This window comes from Odocoileus virginianus, chromosome 10, assembly GCF_023699985.2.
Source record: "Odocoileus virginianus isolate 20LAN1187 ecotype Illinois chromosome 10, Ovbor_1.2, whole genome shotgun sequence".
Classification (NCBI taxonomy): domain Eukaryota; kingdom Metazoa; phylum Chordata; class Mammalia; order Artiodactyla; family Cervidae; genus Odocoileus; species Odocoileus virginianus.
The window spans coordinates 72968001-72986873 of record NC_069683.1 but is presented as its reverse complement, the minus strand read 5'-3'; the positions used below and the strand labels follow the sequence as shown (position 1 = coordinate 72986873).

Genomic DNA, 18873 nt, shown 5'->3' with positions numbered 1-18873 from the left:
CACCAAGGACCAGATGGAGCCCCCAGTCACTCAACACAGACTCACAATCACAAAAGAGGGGACTTGCAGCCAGCACCATGGAAGAAGCGCTACTCAGAGGCTTTCAACTGGTTCTTTACCCGCTCAGTTTGTTTGTGTTTGCTCAGCTGTAAGATGCAGAGGTGAAGGCTGAAGATATCCACACACTCTTCATCTAATCCACATGAACCCCTATTTGAAAGCCGCCAACTGGAATCATCAGTCTGGGAAGCACAGACCACACAGCCACTATGTATTTTATTGACACTGGAACAAGTTACAGTCAAGTCTTCACAACAGCACGGTACAGAGGTTCCAGAGTGACACGCGTCACATTCATAAACACAAAGCACATTTTGCTGAGACACAGGGAAGGTCGATGAAGTGGAGGGAGACCGGAGACGGAGAACTGACAGCGGACCCAGACCTTAGTGGGGCGGGACTTCCACTAGAGAAAGACCTTTCCTGGGACTTGGCAGCAATTCTAAAGGCCCTCAGAGAAGAGGAAGTGAAGGGAAACTTTTCCCTCTGATTTCAGAGCAGGACAAACTTTCAAAAGCTCTGCCACTTGCTCTCTTTCTGGCTCAAAGGATGCCATGACAGCATTAAAGGGCAATAGGCTCAGGCCTGGAAGCCATGTGGGCTGAAAAAAATCCTCCTGGTATCCCTATGGGCCGAAAAGCCTCCCTCTCTCCCATGAAGCTGGAACCTATGGGCTTCCCTGGGGGCTCATATGATAAAGAACCTTTCTGTAGTGCAGGAGACCCAGTTTTGATCCCTGGGTCAGGAAGATCCCTTGGCAACCCACTCCAGTATTCTTGCCTGGAAAATTCCATGGACAGAGGAGCCTGGCAGGCTACAGTCCACAGGGTTCCAAAGAATCGGACACAACTGAAGCAACATAGCATGCACGTCCCATGAAAGTCAATTTTTTACCCACTGTTCAGATGATTTTTTAAACTTTACAGCTTGAAATTTTCAAACATCCCCAAAACAGAGAGACTAGTATGATGAACCCCCATGATTCATTTTAGGGCAGCAGATGACATGACAAAGCCCAGTTAATAGCCAAGAGATCTAAGTGAACCTCAGACAAACCCCTTCTCCCAAGCCTCAGTTTTCCACTCAGCTCCACGGCTATTGTCTGCTTTCAGAATCTCTCTGGTTGCTAGAAAGAAACCTCAAACAAGCGTGAGAGCAGCACTTGCTTAGGGCTGTGAATGAAGCTCTCTTCTGCCTGGGGCACCTCTCTCCTGAGTGACGCCGTGACTCACTCAGGACCAGACAGAAGGTGATGAAAACACTCATCATCTCTGGAATGAGGTTCCTCTGGCAAGTTGCGTTATTCAGGGCCATCATGATGCCATAGGTTTTGATAAGTACCACGTGAGCCACCAGAGTAAGGTTGAATGTGAGCTGTCTTGTGGAAATTGGTGTGAAAAAGCCTTACTATTCAGACAACACAGAGGAGAAACAGCATGTCTAGACAGCTTCAGAGCCTGTTGGAAAGCCTGCTCTCTCATCTCCTGCAAAAGCAGAGCAGTATTTCATCACATCTTGTTCTGTGAGATTGCTGGAGAGGAGGAATTGTATCTCCTGGATGAGTTTTGTTCCTGGTTTATCGCAATGGCCACCATCCTAAGAGAGGTCCTTTAACCGGGCCCTTCCCACTGCAGGCTGCAGACCAGGCAGCCTGTCTGCTCTGGGACAGTTTTCTCCTTGGGCTCTTCTCTCACCTCATCTAACTCTTCCAGTAGATATTACTCCTCAGAGAGGGGATCAGGAGTTCTCAGCTATGCTCGTATTTCTTATTTCTAAATGGAAAACTGTAATTCAACATGAAACGAAAATCACAGACATACATACAGAAAAAAGTTGCCAAGAAATCCATAGCATTTTGACAGAACTTATCACAAGTTAGTGGGAGAAGGGAGTAGTTTTTGTTTTCCTTTTTGTGCTTTTCTGAATGTTTCAAACTTTCAATGAGAGTTTTTTCTTAGTTTTAAGGAAACTCAGTAATTCCTGTTGACTAAAGTAAAGAACCCAGTTAGCCCTTTCTTGTCATGTGTTGGGCCACCATAGAACTGGGATTCATCTTGCTCCAGCAACTTCAGAAAGCAAGGCATTCAAAGCTCCACAACAGCTCTGGCTGGCGAACCTCTCACTGGCCAACAGTCCTTTCTCAAGCAGCGCTGTGCCCCTGGGCTGTGCACACCCCAAGTCTGACTCCCGGTCCATCACGAGTGCTCAGTGGTGGGGAGTTGTAAGGCGGCCACCTGGCTGCTGGGAGCGGTTGCCTAACTCAACCCCCATGTGAGCGGAAGCTGTCCCGGGTCCTCTGGCTCGGGGAACCAGCATGTCTCAGGCGGAAGTTCACCAGTATGTGCTGAGCTGGAAGTTGCCTTTTTGTTTTCTCTAATGGAGCCGAGAGGCTGGACAGAGTTCTGTGGGAACTCAAGCGACCTCGGGCTTCTGCAGGAACTTGTTTCTGGCATGTGAAGTTCATCATGTGTGAGGACAGACTTTCCCAGGCTCTCTTCTCAGGTGCTCTGCCAGCCTCCTCAGCAGACAGAGCCCCTCACCCCCACCCCTTCCCCGCCTCCTCCTCTAAGTCATCGTCATAATGGGCTCCACGGACGCCAGGTCTGTTCTCCCAGACTGCAGCTGGGAGGACGGCAGGAGGCTGTTGGCTGGAGGAGCCCTGCGGCCGCTGCTCCTCTCCGCCCAGGCCACCCTGAGGGAAGGCACAGGGGAGGGCGGCTGTCCCTCGTGAGGCTTGGGCGACCTCTGGCACATGCGCAGCAGCGCCTTCAGCTCGACCCTGAAGTTCTCATTGAGCCAGCAGTAGATGAAGGGGTTGTAGCAGGTACTGCTCATGGCAAACCAGTGGAAGGCAAAGTAGAGGGCGTTGTTGGTGCGGATGACCTTGCTGGACAGCAGGAGGACGTAGCAGTTGAGGGGGAACCAGCAGAGGGCAAAGAGGACCACCACCAGCATCAGCATCTTAATGGTCTTCTTCTTCTTGCGCCGCAGGGCCAGGTACTGCTTCGTGGTCACGTCGCCGATGGTGTTGCACAACCACAGCTTCTTGGCCACACGGGCGTAGGCCACGGAGATGATGAGGAGGGGGAGAATGTAAAGCAGGATGAAAGTGGCCAAGTCCAGGTACTTCCAGAAGAGATCGGCTGGCTCAGGGAAGTCTGGCAGGCACAGGGAGCGGATGATGTCCTCACTGGGGATAGGGGGAGAGAAGGAGAATGTGCAGTTACTGTGGAAAAGCCACATCCCAGGAACACTGGCCTCTCTCTTCCGTGGGTTCCTGGTACATCCATCCATTGAAGCATAGATGATGAGCAGCCTGATTATCTGACTACATTTTCAGCATTCCCACTAGGCTGGGAGTTCTATAAAGGTAAGAATAACACCTAAATGTCCAATGACAAATGAATGGATAAAGAAGATATGGTACACATATATGATGGAATCCTACTCAGAAAATGAAATAATGTCATTTGCAGCATGAATGGACTTAGAGGTTATCATGCTTAATGAAGTAAGCCAGACAGAGAAAGGCAAATATCATATGATATTGCTTATATGTGGAATCTAAAAAAAAGATACAATTTTTTTAACGTTAAAAATGACAGGAATGAACTTATATACAAAACAGAAACAGACCCATAGACATAGAAGACAAACATGGTTACCAAAGGGGAAAGGTCAGGGGAGAGGGATAAATTTGGAGTTTGAGATTCAGTTCAGTTCAGTTCAGTCACTCAGTTGTGTCTGACTCTTTGAGACTCCATGCACTGCAGCACACCAGGCCTCCCTGTCCATCACCAACTCTTGGAGTCTACTCAAACTCATCTCCATTGAGTCGGTGATATCATCCAACCATCTCATCCTCTGTCATCCCCTTCTCCTCCCACCTTCAATCTTTCCCAGCATCAGGGTCTTCTCAAATAAGTCTGTTCTTTGCATCAGGTGGCCAAAGCATTGGAGTTTCAGCTTCAGCATTAGTCCTTCCAATGAATATTCAGGACTGATGAATATTAACTTATAAATTATTAATATTTGATGAGATTAACATAAAAACTATAACATATAAAATAGATAACAAGGACCTACTGTATAGCATCTAGAACTATACTCAACATTTTGTAATAACTTATAAGAGAAAATAGTCTGATATACACTTGAAACTAACACTGCAAATCAACTATACTTCAATTTTTTTTTTTTTTTTTTAGTTCTACCAGTTTATTGCTACCAACCCATTTCCCTCCACCCTCGTGCACACATGCTCAGTCATGTAACCCCATGGACTGCAGCCCACCAGGCTCCTCTGTCCATGGACTTTTCCAGGCAAGAATACTGGAGTGGGTTGCCATTTCCTTCTCCTACTTCAATTTTTAAGAAAGAGAAATACACCTAGATTACTCTGTGTGTTTACTTTGTATTGTTCCTAGCCCAGAATAGAGGCCAAATAAATGTTTGTTCAATAAATAAATGCACTGATGTTCCTAGTCTTAGAATTAACTCATCCTGGGAGCACAATGGATTCGAGGAAATCTTGGAATTTCTGTTGTACAACCTACCTTCATTCCAGAGAGATCCAAGAAATGGGGGGAAAAAAATAGTGAGTCTTGAGAATGTGAGTGGCAATGTTGGAACTCATACACCTTCAGCCACTCAGACAAAAATACTTATTTTCTATGGAATGTACCTGGTCCTCTCCAAATTCTTTAAGGACACCTATGTGTACTGGAAAACCTGGAGCTGGTGGATGAAGAACATGCAGATTATGATCTGCTGAACAAGGCAGCAGGGAGTTCCCTCAGGACTTCCTTCCAATTTTGGGGAAGCAAAAATCCCAGGGCCATTTTGATTGAAGGCACAGTTTTAATACATTCACACAAAGAAAGTCACAAGACAATTACTTACATCCCAGCTGGGGGTGCTGTGAGCCGGGAGAAATGCCATCCTTACTCCCAGGTGCCCAATGGGCAAGAGAGAGAGAGCAGGGCAGCAAGCACCTGTTACAAGCTGGTTGGGGTGGAGGTCACAAATTTTTCACAGGCTCAATTCTGAATGAACATTTTAAAAGATTCTCTGGAAAAAGCAAGGCAGGAACTTGTGGCAGGAAACCTAAGCTCAGGTCTTTATTTAAATGTCCAGACTTTTGAGGCCAGCAGGGTTTTCATCCTGTAAAATCTTTAAGCAGCAACTCAGAATTGCTACTTTCTCATCATATCACGTAGCTTGTTGATCTTGTAATATCAGTACATACAGGTGGCTGCCACTAGTGAAACAAAGAAAACACTCTTTGCTTTTGTTATCAGAAAAAAGAAACAGCGCTCCACATGTGAAGGCAGATGGGGAAGCTGAGCGCTCAGTAGGGGTGGGTACGTGATTCATTCGGTATCCTTGAATTCAGGCACGGATTCTTCATAAATTAGTTCAAGTTGGCCGTCTGAGCGTGTTCTCTGGAGCCCGCCTACATCACAGGAGTGTGTGTAAATGTATGTTTCAGGTGAGGCAACACACGGGAAGACCCGCCAGCAGGGCACCCCTCGGTGGTCTGAGGCACTGGGCCCCAGCTCCTGCCCACCCCACAGACACAGCTGGTACCCAAGACTTCCAGGAGCCTAGGACCACCCCAAGGCCACTGAAGACACTTTCCCCAGATTCACCAAGAGCTAGAAGTGGCTAAGAATTTCCCAGGATAAGAGAGCGCAGCTCCCTCACCTCCAAGCCGGCAGACGCAGCTACAGTCTGCCCCGGAGCGCCCCCTGCAGGCCACGCCCTCCCTCGGTCTCTCCGCATTTGCCATCCTGCTTCTCCACCCCAGCATCTACCACCCTGGGAGCACTTCACTTATTTATTTTTTTAAGGGTGATTTTTTAAAAAATTTTAAGTACGTAGAAATCTATTGGTATTTTTTAAATTAATTATTCTATTGTTGCTGCACTGGGTCTTTGTTGCTGCGCATGGGCTTTCTCTAGATGCAGCGAGCAGGGCATGGTGGGGGCCTCTTTTGTTGCGGAGCCTGGGCTCTGGGCACACAGGCTTTAGCAGTTGTGGCACACGAGCTTAGTTGCTGTACGGCATGTGGAATCTTCCGAGACCTGGGATCGAACTTGTGACCCCTGCACTGGTGGGTGGATTCTTATCAACTGTACCACCAGGGAAATCCAGCACTTCCTTTATTTATTCAGCCGTGTCAGGTCTTAGCTGCAGCATGCAGGCTGTCTAGTTGTGGAGAGCAGGCTCAGTAGTTGTAGTATGGGCTTAGTTGCTCCTCGGCACATGGCATCTTAGTTCCCCAACCAGGGATTGAATCCACGTCCCCTGCATTGGAAGGAGAATTCTTAACCACTGGACCACCAGGGAAGTCCCCTGGGAGCACTTTCTTAAAAATCATGGACACATGCATCATCCTTTATCTCAGGATCTGTTTCTATAGAACTTCAGTTAAAACAACTATGAACTAATAAAGATCACTCTGTTCATTCATTCATTCAGCAAATATGTACTGAGAGCTTGTGATATGGAGACAGTCATTTAGATGCTAGGGACAGCAAGATGACAAAATCAGAAGTGGAGCCAGCTCCCCCCCAACCTCACAGTCTAGCAGGGGAGGTCACCTTTAACAAGCTAGCAACACACACAACTATTTAAATTTCAAGACACTGGTGCTTTCCTTTCTATAAGAGCACAAGACAAAGCATATGATAAATGAGAGGTAGGTGTGGGGACAGCATCCTGCCTGAGACACTTAGACATATATATACAGGTTTGTTTGTAGGTTGGTGCAAGAGAACTTAAACCTCATCATTTTAAACAGGGACTAGGTGATTCTGAATTTCAGTCTGGGTGAGTATATGTCCCCAGTGGCAGAAGCTGATTGCTATTGCCTTGACCTTGCAAACAAAGGGACAGAGAATAACAAGGAAGAGTTGTAAAGTGTTTAGAAGAAAGGATGAGAAAAAAAAAGCAAAAAAAAAAAAAATGCAGAGGATAGGCAGAGGCCTGGAAGCAACAGGATGGGAAGGAAGCAGAGAGACCAGCTTGGCACAGCAGGTGCTAGTAACTCTGAGATTCAGAGGAGGCTCAAGTTTCCATCTGTCAAGGTCCTCCAGGCCCCCAGGCCTACTGGTCCACCTCACCTGTACTTGAAGGTAAATAATTTCTGGCAGATAGCGTGTGGGAGTGAAAAGAACGTTGCCATGGTCCAGATGACTGCGATGTAGATGACACCTTTTGTGATTGAGATCCGGGGTTTTAACGGATGCATGATGACCTGGAAAACACGCAAAACTGGGCGTCACTGGCAGAAGACAGCTTGAAGCAAATGAGAAATCCAGATGATGTGGCTCACTTGTCACAACGAGGCAGGTGGGTACTACTTACAAAATCAAGTACCCCTTAATTCACTGTAGAGCCCCTGAGTTACACCACCCCACTGCCCAAGCTCTGGGGGTAGAAAGAGGATGCCATCTGGACTCAGAGACTTCAGGCAGTTCAAATGGCTCTTGCAGGTAGGTCATGCCTGACCGAAGCAGGATGCAGTGAGAAGGTCAGGGAAGAGTGAAGGGGTGGTCTGTCCTCACGACACCCACAGTGGGGCTGGCAGAGGGGCAGCCACGGTCAGCCTCCACCTCAGGACCTCATCCTGTCTGCCCAGATCCTTTAGGTTACAACGGGCTCCGAGGGGTCAGAAGGTGACACACACAGGGTGAGACCCTCACCACTTACTGTGGGAAGCTGCATCGACCTTTATTTGGGGGTCACCCCTGTTTCTGAAAGTCGTTTCTACTGGGCTGGCCAAAAAATTCATTCAGCTTTAAGTACTAATAAAAGACACATTTTTCATTTTCACCAAGAACTGTGTTGAACAACATACTCACTAACCAAACGAACTATTTGGCCAATCCAATTAAACTGCAGTGGGGCCCAGCTTTCCCAAGCCCCAAATAAAACCAGCACTAGAAGCTTTGGGCTGAAAAGCATCTTAGAACCGATTGCTACTATATGCCAATCAATTATCCTAAAAGGTTTAAATAAAGACTTGGGAATTTCACAGCAACCTCATTTTAAGGTTAGAATCATTTTTTCTTTTTATTAAATTGAAATATAGTTGATGTATAATATTATATAAATTGTAAGTATACAATATAGTGATTCACAATTTTAAAGGTTATACTCCGCTTACAGTTACTGTAAAATATGGGCCATATTCCCTGTGTTGTACAATATATCCTTGTAGCTTATTTTATACCTGTAGTGTGTACCTCTTAATCTTCTACCCAGACATTGCCTCTTCCTCCTTCCCTCTTCCCACTGGTAACCACTAGCTTGTTCTCTATGTCTGGGGGTCTGCTTCTTTTTTTGTTATATTCACTAGTTTGCTGTGTTACTTTAGATTCCAATATAAGTAATATCATGCAGTATTTGTCTTTCTCCATCTGGTTTATTTCACTTAGCATAATACCCTCCAAATCCATCCATATTGCTGCAAATGGCAAACTTTCATTCTTTTTTATGGCTGAATAGTATTCCAATATATATATATACACCACATCTTCTTTATCCATCCATCTGTTGATGGACACCCAGGTGGCTAGGTTAGAATCATTATTTCTTGAAAAAGATGTTTGGGGTGAGTAGGGTCAGGAGGAGAGGTCATAAAGAGCTGCCACCACCTCAGGATGCCATCCCAGGACACACTGGACTTTCTACTGTGTTCTTCCACAGTCTTCTCCCAGTCTCTTAAGGTTTATCGGAGGAATGGACTAGGCTTCAGAAGCTGCCCAACACAGCTCCATTCTGGACTCTGCCATCCTTGCCTCTCACACTCCTTCATGGCTCAGGTCAATAAAGGGAGTGGAAGCCTGGGTCAGAGGCCCTGGATGCTCCAAGAACCTGTAGGCTCTGGGACAGGATCCCATGTGTGGGTATATGTCACAGTAGTGTGGCCAGTGTGTGCAAGACCTCCCCCTGTTCCTCAGACCCACATTTGGTCCAAGGGTGGACCCTCAGTTAGCTGTATTAAGTGAAGTAGGTATAGCCCAAGTAAAGGTGAGGTGATTCAGAGTCCTTCTTGTTGAATTAGGGCAGAAGGTTAAGAAAAGGCAGGAAATATTTGTATGCAACATTTAGATACTTTGCACCAAAACAACTTAACATAAATACCAAAGGGACAGTGTGCATGTGTGCTAGGTTGCTTTAGTTGTGTCCAACTCTTTGTGACTCTATAGACTGTAGCCTGCCAGGCTCCTCTGTCCATGGGATTTTAGGCAAGAATACTGGAGTGAGTTGCCCTGCCTTCCTCCAGGGGATCTTCCCAAATCAGGGATGGAACCCAAGTCTCCTGGGTCTCCTGTATTGCACACAGATTCTTTACCTGCTGAGCCACTGAGGATTCTCCCGATGAGTCTGTACCTTAGAAGCTTCCTATCTCTTGGTTGTTGTTGTAACTCTTGGAGCTCCTTAGAATTAAATTTCTCTCTCTTTCTGTCCTGATTATCCGTATGATACTGGCCTGCAGGTGCCCCTGTGTCTTCTCAGAGCAGACTAACAATCTTCTAGAAATCTGAGCATGAGCCTGCAGCCAGCTTCACGCCTCAAGGCTGTTCCTCCCTTCATCAGTCACCAGGCATATGGTGGTGTGCAAGCGATGATGCCTTTCCTTGAACCTGTGACCAGTGACTCTGCACAGACCCAAGTCTATAACCAAGGTTCACTGAATCAGCATATGCCAGGCATCCGCATGGAACCACCCTCCTCCATGACGGGCGCTGTCAGGTCCTTTTTGGCTCCCTTCACCATAGCCTCCCATGTGCATCTGAAGGGGCAGGATGGTAAGCAGGGCCTCAACACCCTGCTGAACACCTGCGCCTGCACGCTTCCCTGTCCGCAAGCCCAGGTGTACCTCCTCTATAGCCAGGCCCAGGGATATCCACCTCATCTGCCAGCCAGCAGCCTTGCCTCCGACCTGCAATTATCTGCCACTCTCTTTTCATCTGTCATTTTCCAGACTTGCCTTCCTATCCTTCCTATCCCCCCTCCCCCACCCCCACCCCAAAACAAGCTCAGTCATTTCTGATGCACAGTATGCCAGCAGGGAGTCTTCACTGGAATAACAAATGGGGAGTAATGTTTTGCAGCCCCTAGCACAAAGGACTTAATATGCCTAATTTAGTGCTCATATTGGTCAGTAAGAAGACAAATAGGCTCTTTGCAAAATGGACTAGGGGACTGCACTGGCAGGCCAGTGGTTAAGACTTCGCCTTCCAATGCAGGGGGTGTGGGTTCAATCCCGGGTCACAAAGCTAAGGTCCCACATGCCTCGCGGCCAAAAAGCCAAAACATAAAACGGAAGCGATATTGTAACAGATTCAATAAAGACTTTAAAGACAGTCCACATCAGAAACAGTCTTTAAAAATAAACGGGCTGAAGCACTGTCCTGAGCGCCCTGGTAAGCAACGCCAGGGAGGGCAGGGCAGGGCAGGGGTGAAGCCCTCACCTGGTGGCGGTCCACAGCGATGGCTGTCAGCGTCAGGGCGGAGACGTGCAGGGAGCAGTACTGAGCGAAGCGGCTGACGTGGCACATGCCTTTCCCGAACACCCACGTGCTGTTCACAAAGCGGACCTGCAGACAAACCCGCGGGCGTCAGGAGTAGGTTCTGACCCCTGACCCGGCTCCCTGTGTCTCCGGGCAGCGTCCCACAGGAGGCCTCTCCCCGCCTCGCTCCACTCTGCACTGCCAAACTGTGGGTCTCACATGCTTTCCTCCAGCACAACTCATTCTCCATCACCCAATTCAGCAGACTCTCATCCTGCTACTGGGGCCGGGCCCTGCTAGGTGCCAGGACAGAGTGCAAAGGACATGGGTTCTGGAGTCAGATTTCCCGCCTCTAATGTTTTCTATCTGTGTGACCTTGGGCAAGGTAGGTAATCTGTCTTAACCTCAGTTTCCTCATTTGCAAAAAACAAAAGGGGAGCTCAAAAATCTCTTTTGTTGTTCTGTTGCTCAGTCATGTCCAACTCTTTGTGACCCCGTGAACTGCAGCAAACTCCAGTCTTCCCTGTCCTTCACTGTCTCCTGGAGCCTGCTCAAACTTGTGACCTTTGAGTCGGTGATGCCATTCAACCATCTCATCCTCTCTCGTCCCCTTCTCCTCCTGCCCTCAATCTTTCCCAGCATCAGGGTCTTTTCTAATGAGTCTATCTGTATCTTATTGTAAGGATTAGCTTTTTTTTTTTTTTTTTTTTAGATAAAGACTACAGCACATGGAATACAATATCTGGCAGATTGCTAGAAAGATATGATTAGAAATAAATAGGAGCTATTTTTATGATAATAACCAAATTCATTTTTGGCTCCTATGAGTTCAGATTCACAGAGGAGACAAGTCTGCAGAGTCACAACATAGCATGTGGGCTGTGCCCCAGAATGTTGACTAAGCAGGCCTCGAGACACGTCATCTGGGAAGGAGACCCAGGGATCTGCAGATGTGGGAGCAGGGGCCGGGGTCTGGGCAGAAAGAGGAGACCAGCTCTCAGGGTGTGTGGGGCCCGGGGAGCAGGAAAGGCTTCAACCCACATCTTCCATAGCTCTTTGCTCACTCAGCGCCTGAGCTCCTGTGAGTGATGCTCCACACCCAAAAGGGATCAGGCATTGATTCTGATCAAGGAGCTCCCAACTTGGGAAGAGGAGGTCTCAGGTATCTCAGATGCAAGATAGAAAATAGTCAATGGCCAATGGCAGAGATACCCAACCATTTTGGCACCAGGGGCCAATTTCATGGAAGATAAATCATGGGGGGTAAGGGTTTTGGGATGATTCAAGTGCAGTAGGACGCGTGCGCCAAGGGGAATCTAATGCTGCCTTGATGGACAGGAGGAGGTACTCAGGCAGTAACAAGTGAAGGGTACAGGTAAACACAGAGCTTCGCTCACTTGCCCACCGCTCATCACCTGCTGTGGGGCCCGGGTCCCATTAGGTACTGGTCTGTGGCCCAGGGGTGGGACCCCTGCCCCACAGAAGGCCCAGATAAAGGGTCACCAGGGCAGGTGGGAGTGGGCTGAGGTTGAGAGAGAGATGACACAAAGAAATAGAGCAAGTCAGCTCGACAGGAAGAATGTCGAGCAGTGATTTACAGCAGAGTATTTGCTACTGATAGCTGTCACCTTGGGCAAGGCACTTAGGCCCAGTGAACCTCACTTTCCTGGGCTAACCCTTGTTCACATGATTGCTATAAAAATCAAGTACCTGTAAAGCAGAGAGCATGAGTAAACCAGATACAACAGTGCCTGGTACATAGCAAGTACTTAACTACTAGCTGCCATTATTATAAGATACGAGACATTTGAGATGAGCTTTACAGAATGGGCCTCCCTGGTGGCCCAGATGGTAAAGAATCTACCTGCAGTGCAGGAGACCCAGGTTCAATCCCCTGGAGAAGGGAAATGGCAACCCACTCCAGTATTCTTGCCTGGAGAATTCCATGGACAAAGGAGCCTGGAGGGCTATAGCTCATGGGTTCTCAAAGAGTTGGACACAACGCTTTACAGAATAAGTAGGATTTGCCCGTGTGCAAGTAAGAACAATGAGCTTGGCACAAAGTCAGGAATCTCAGGAGCTGTTTGGGCAACAAGGGTTGGAATGATTTGACTAGAGCGTGTGCATGAGAAACACGGGGGACAAGTCTGACCCGATCATGAACCTGGTACACACACTACGGACACTGTTCTCTCTGGAATAGGCAGGTAGGAGCTCCACGGGGATGCGAGCAGCCCAGTGACACTACTCAGCAGGAAACCCTCAGGCACCCCTGCTTCTCACCTCCCACAGTCAATTTAGAACCAAAGCCAAGCAGTGCTGCTTGAAGGGTTTCCTAGTTCACTCCCTCCTCTTCAGTCCCAAGGCCACGGCCTGCTTGGAGCCCCCTTATCTCTCACCTGGACTATCACAGCCTCCAGTCAGCTTTCTAGTCCTTCAGTCTGTCCCCCTGTAATTCAGCCTTCACACTGCTGACAGTGCTTTCTTAACCAAAAGTCAGATTCCGTCACCTTCCTGCTTAGAATCATCAATGGCCTTCAAGACAGAGCCAGATACCCTCTGAGCATCCAGGCCACTCATAGCCGGCCCACCTTTCCCTGGCTGCCTCTGCTTCTTCCTGCCCCGCGGCTCCTCCACGGTGCATCCTGCCCCAACGCTGCAGCTGCAGTGAGCGCTCAACACACCACGAACCTGGACACCCCTGCCTTTGTCCTCTCCAGTCTCTGCCTGCGCTGAACATGCATCTCAGCCTGAGAAATTCCTACTCATCCTAGCCCCTCTGAAGTGTTGTGTTTTTTGAGAAGTCTCCTTTGACCCGCTCATGGGACTCTGGCAGATCAAAATAAAGGACTGACTCCTGGCTCCACCACACTCTATGCCCACCTCTGCCACAGTAATTGTGAGTAATTATTTGCTTTTCTCTCATCAACCAGCGCTGGTTTTCATGCTGACATAGTATGTAAAGTGGACAGGAAGGGAGAACAGGGAGGAGGGATATTGATATCAACTAGCCCAAAGACAGGACATCTTACCCATCCAGGAGCCTGGCTGAGGTTTAGAAGACCCTCCCATCAACCCTTTGACTCACCCTGATCGCCAGCTCCTCAGAAGCTCTGATAGGGAATTGGACTGGAGTGGTTGCATGGGTCAGGTTGAAGGCCACGCTGGTTTGGATCAACCTGGAGCAGGGGCTGGGTCCTCAGAGCCTTGACACCCCCTCTTTTGCAGGCGATCCTCCAGGTAGGGGCTCTCAGCTCCGAACTGCAGCCTGGCCTCCCCTCCCCACCCTCCACCCTGTGTACAGACCCAGCCGTTCACCCTGCTCTGGGCAGCAGCAGAGGGCTGTGCTCCAAGGCTTCTATCCTGGGTGGCCTAGCCCACCCCCCAGGACTACAAATGGTCAAGTCAGAAGCCAAGGGGGAGCCAAGAGGAGCCAGAGATGCACTTCCTGTGCTTTAAGGCAGTCGGCGGGGAGTAGATGTGTGTGTGTGTACGTTGTAGGGGGAGGTATCTGGAAGTCTCTTTGCCCCTGAGGAATCCAGTAGATGTAGGCAGAAAGGAGAGTAGGGAAAGTGGTTGAGAGCAGTGGTCCAAGAGGTCCCACCCCCTACCCCCTAATTGGGGGCTTCATGGACAGACCTCTGGCCGTACCTGAGTCAGAGGACCAAATTCTCATGCTGGCTCTGCCAGTTACCAGCCAAGTGACCTGGACAAGCGACTGAACCTCTCTGTGCCACAATTTTCTCATCTGCCAAAAGGGAGTGATGCTCTCATAAGCAAAGACAAGAGAGAGGACACAGTTTTTAAATGTAATGTTTGAAAGGATGTTCACACACATGTATAGGCTCTTGGGAATTCACCTTCTTTTTGCTTGTCTGTTATTTCTGGTTGAGTGTGTGTGGTGTATGTAAGAAAGAGAGAGAAAGACATATGAACAGATAGGGTTTGGTAATAACTCAAGTATCAAAAAGGTTGTTCATAAATTGGAAAAAAGCCTAACTCATGCTGCAGAAATAGAGGGAGTTCCTGTCATGATGACTGCTTGGTCATAGCTCTTCCAGTTTTGATCATCCATGAGCACCGCAGTCCCAAGACATGGAAGAAGAGTAGTGACACCACCACTCCGCAGTCCAGGCTCAGTGGAAGTTGGGGAAGAGAGGCGGGGCAGGGGTCTCTCCCCCTACCCGTGTGCAAGTGCCCCCAGGCCACCCCTGCCCTGGGGCCCAAGCCCACCTCACCCACCCGCATGTCCTCCACCACGCAGACTTCATACACAACCTCACTGGCAAACCACAGAAGGGAAATGCAATTTAACTAAGTGGTCTAGGAAAATGCACCCAAGGTTCCATTAACAAATAGCAACTGTTTCATATTTCATCCTGGCTTCAAGCAGCATCCCATGGCGGGGGCATTTAATGGCATTTAATGGGCTATATTTAATGGGGGTGGGGTGACCTAACAATCTACGCTGGCATTTCAAGGGGCTTTGATTTACTGCTCCATCATCATGCAGACTCTTGCTCAGTGACATTACACAGGAAATGGTCATTGACTCACACCTGGCTGCAGACACTCAAACCATTGATCCCAGTGCCATGAGCTGCAGAAGCTCTGGCTTAGAAGGTGATGAGAGAGACAGTACACAGAAAGACAATACTACAGAGAGACAGACAAGAAGTGTCAAGGATACGCATGAGGAGAGAGATAGAGACAGACAAGCAGAAGCAGAGAGAGTCACAGACAAGAAATAAATAGATGAAGACACAGAGAACCAGAGACAGAGGACAGAGACAGGCGCTGGAGAGACAGACAGGCAGAAAGACAAACGCGGAATGACAGCGTCAGAAACAGACACACCAAGACGAAAGGGCAAGGCAGAGCGACGAGAGATGAGTCGACCAGAGAGAGACTAAGAAAGATGAAGCAGGAAGACAGCCAGAGAGGGGAACAGACGGGAAAAGGGATAAAGCAGGCGGCGAAAGGGAGGGGACCCAGGGTGACAGAGCCCAGCCCTCGGCTCACCAAAGTGAAGGGGGTGTTGAGGAGCGTGATCATGATGTCTGCAACAGCCAAGTTGACGATGAAGAGGCTGGTGGCGGAGTGCATCCGCTGGTTCTTGAAGATGACATGACAGACCAGAACGTTGCCGAAGAGGGAGAAGACGATGATGAAAGAGTAAGCCACGATAAGCAGGGCTTTCACCGTGGGGTTCTGGGACTCGGCCCCATAGCGCCTCCGGCCCACGAAGTTTTGCCAGTCAGAGAAGGTATAGTTGTTCCAGAAGAAGTGCGAGGCATTGGGACCCGCTAGGGCTGCCCCGGGACTCCGCTCGTCCGCTGCCCGCACCGCCGGGAGCAGGCAGAGCAGCACCCAGCCAGGGGTCATCTTTGCCGGAGCCCCGCGCCCGGGACGCCCCGCGGGCCGCGTACGTGCTCTCGGGAACGGGGAGAGGAGCGCGCGGGCAGTGCGCCCTGGGACCCCGGGCCTCGCAGCGCTCGGGGGGGCGGCCGCTCCCCGCCTGACTCCCTCCCGCGATCGCGCGCTCCGGGCCGCCCGCGCCACTTTCGTGTCTCCGCTGCGAAAGAGCCGCTCCCTCCGGCTGCGGGAGAGCTAGCGCCTCTGCCGATCGCGCGGCGCGGCGTCTCTCCGGGCGACGGTGACGCGCACCGGCTCGGCGAGCTCCTCTCCACCCCCGGCCCCAGCCCGCTCTCGCTCTAGAAATAAAACTCCAGTTGGGCTTCAGGGCTGTTTCGCTAAGACTCGTATCCGCCTGCCTTCTGCTTAAGCCTAGCCGTCCGAAAGGGAGCGGGAGGTGTACGCTCGGGGCAGCTGGGGTTTCGGAGGGCGCGCGGCAGCGACTGGGTGTGCCCGCTCCAGGCAGCAGCTGGTTCTGCGCTGGGGCTGTTCTGATCTTGTCTGTCAGTCTTGGCAGGTTTCAGGCTGAGGTGGGTCCCTGGGCCCTGGCCGTTCTGGCACAAAGTGAACAATGATATCGATGTAGACTTTCTCCAAGCGTCTTCAGTGACCGAACTTCAGATGTCCTGGGAGGCTGGCCAGCCTTCGCTTTCTTACCTTCACTGAGACTTAAGCGGGGGTGCGGGCTTGTTTTTCAAGGAAACACTTCAGAGCAGTTCTCCTGGTGTGATCCAGGAATCAAAGGAGGTAAACAGCTCTGTGCCCACTTCTTGGGTAACTGAGTTTTCTGCCATGGACGTTTCTGAAGCTGTATCTGTAAGGGATGTTATCCATGTTGTTTTCTGTTCCCACCTACTTCTCCAGGAAATCTTGGTATTTTGCTCACCTCATCGTTCACACGCACACACACACACACACACACCCAAGTCTTTCCCAGTCACTCCTGCCCTGCCATCCATTCCATCCAATCCTGTTGAATCAGAGTCAAATCCTAGCTTTGTCACGTCCTAGCTCTGAAATCCTAAGCAAGTTATTTCACTTTTCTGGCCTTGGTGGAAAGCTTTCCTTTTCCTGTATGTGGAGTTTTCAGTCCCATGGAGCTATCCCGCCACATTGCTCTGGGCCCTGTATGCAGTAATTGGTTGACTACTTGTAACTGCCCCCCTCATTTGTTCTATTGGCAAAGCCCAAGCAGACGTTTTTTTTTGTAACGGCACCCTGCGGAGCTGTGCGCTTAGGTCTCCATCAAATGACTCAAGCCCAGGTCCCTTCTGAGATGTCCCTTTCCTTCAGGAGAAATCCTTTGTCTCACCCAATCCCTGGAGAGCAGACCCCTCCCACACAAGTCCTCTTTTCTCACTGAGGGAAAGCCTAGCCACCTCTCACTTTGGAAATTTTCCAGGAAAGTTGGACATGAGCTTCTGTACCCCTTTGAGCTCGAGGGACATAGGTCAATAAGCAATTAGAAAATAGTTTCATTAAGTGTCACCAGAGTAAAGTACGAGGTGCCCTGACCTACATGAGAGGAAATCAGGGAACTCTTCTCAGAGAACGTGACACTTGAACTCAGTCCCAAGGGACCAGCAAGAGACATTAGGTCACAGAAGAGTCAGAGGAAAGAAGATGAATTCCATAAAGAGGGAGTCTCTGTGTGGCACATGCAGAGACACGGAGATGACTGTGAGTCTGACTTATTCAGCTGCAAGAGCAGGAATCACTTGAGCGTTATGCAAAGAGATGTGGACTGAAGAAAAATGTACAACTTAGAAAATGCCAGTTATGTTTTATTCAGGGACCTTATTGAAGACTACAGCCTGGGATACAGCCTCTCAGATAGCTCTGAGAATCTGTTCCAAAGAGGTAAGGGAAGAGCCAGGATACATAGGTAGTGGTAGTGTTGCGTGCTCAGTCATGTCTAACTCTTTGCAACCCCATGGACTGTAGCCCTCCAGACTTCTCTGTCCATGGGAATCTCTAGGCAAGATTACTGGAGTGGGTTGCCATTCCCTTCTCGAAGTTGGGGATCTTCCCAACTTAGGGATTGAAACTGCATCTCCTGAATCTCCTGCATTGCAGGTGGATTGTTTACCATTGAGCCACCTGGGAAGCCCAGGATACATAGTAGTTTTTTTTTTTTTTTAATAAAAACAAATCAGCAAGTTGTCAAATATCAAAAGATGATTGCTAAACAAGAAAACAGACATCTCAAGTTAATGAGTTTCATGCTCTTCTATGTGTGGGAAGATGCAAGAGTCTGGGCTCGTTGAAATCATTCCTTTGACACACATCTAGGGCCAGTATCCTCTTCTCCATTCTGAATGTTCCTTAGTGGCTGATGGCTTGATGGCAAACAACAGTCTTTGTTTGCTGAAATGGCAGGCAGCATTTTTTTTTTTTCTGAACAGTTGAGTGGAGAGAAAGGACTGGAGAAGTAGGCAGGGGGCCAGACAAAAAGGGTCCCATCAGTTTTGAAATCCTCATAAAGATCTGAATGATTTCCAGAGAGCAACAGGAATTCACAGAATGGCTGCAAGTAGAGACTGATAAGATCAGATTTGCATTTTAGAAAGAACACTCTGGCAACTGGAAAATAGAGAGGGAAAGCTTTTCAAGTGATTCAGGAGCAGACTGGAGACCTGGATCCTGGTGCCAGCAAGGTGGGGCTCAGGGTTGACAGAGACTTGAGGGGGAAGCAAGGATGATTGCCAAATTCTTGGTCAAATACAAGAAACACAAAAGATCCTCCTTGGACCTTAGTCCCCTCCCAGAGCTTTTAGCCTAACTTTCTCCATTATTTTATCAAAAGTTCAAAGAGGTCCACTCTTATTTCCAGTTCATCACCTTACATTCACTTGGTAAACAACTATGTCTG

General features: G+C 49.0%; 1 protein-coding gene and 1 long non-coding RNA gene across 3 annotated transcripts; one reads left to right on the top strand and one right to left on the bottom strand.

The window, feature by feature from the left end:
• Positions 1-256: 256 nt before the first annotated feature.
• GPR83 (G protein-coupled receptor 83) lies at positions 257-16883 on the bottom strand. The gene is made up of 4 exons (XM_020887833.2): positions 15609-16883; positions 10548-10673; positions 7188-7321; positions 257-3250 (listed from the first exon to the last, which is right to left on the bottom strand). Exons 1-4 carry the CDS (start codon positions 15969-15971, stop codon positions 2626-2628), a joined length of 1248 nt encoding a protein of 415 aa, XP_020743492.1. The 5' UTR covers positions 15972-16883; the 3' UTR covers positions 257-2625.
• LOC110133708 (uncharacterized) lies at positions 2639-13457 on the top strand. Of its 2 annotated transcripts, none has more exons than XR_011490071.1 (3): positions 2639-2884; positions 3052-3430; positions 13109-13457. It is a non-coding gene; the product is annotated as an uncharacterized lncRNA (long non-coding RNA). The 2 variants fall into 2 exon arrangements; XR_002312854.2 differs by having other exon boundaries at positions 2642-2884; positions 3052-3183.
• Positions 16884-18873: the final 1990 nt, after the last annotated feature.

Excerpts from the sequence above, each read along its gene's own strand:
- GPR83 (XM_020887833.2), bottom strand. The coding sequence starts at position 15,971 with ATGACCCCTGGCTGGGTGCTGCTCTGCCTGCTCCCGGCGGTGCGGGCA. Across the intron at positions 10,674-15,608 it reads TCAACACCCCCTTCACTTTG|GTCCGCTTTGTGAACAGCAC; the intron begins GTGAGCCGAGGG and ends GTTTGTCTGCAG. Across the intron at positions 7,322-10,547 it reads TCGCTGTGGACCGCCACCAG|GTCATCATGCATCCGTTAAA; the intron begins GTGAGGGCTTCA and ends CGTGTTTTCCAG.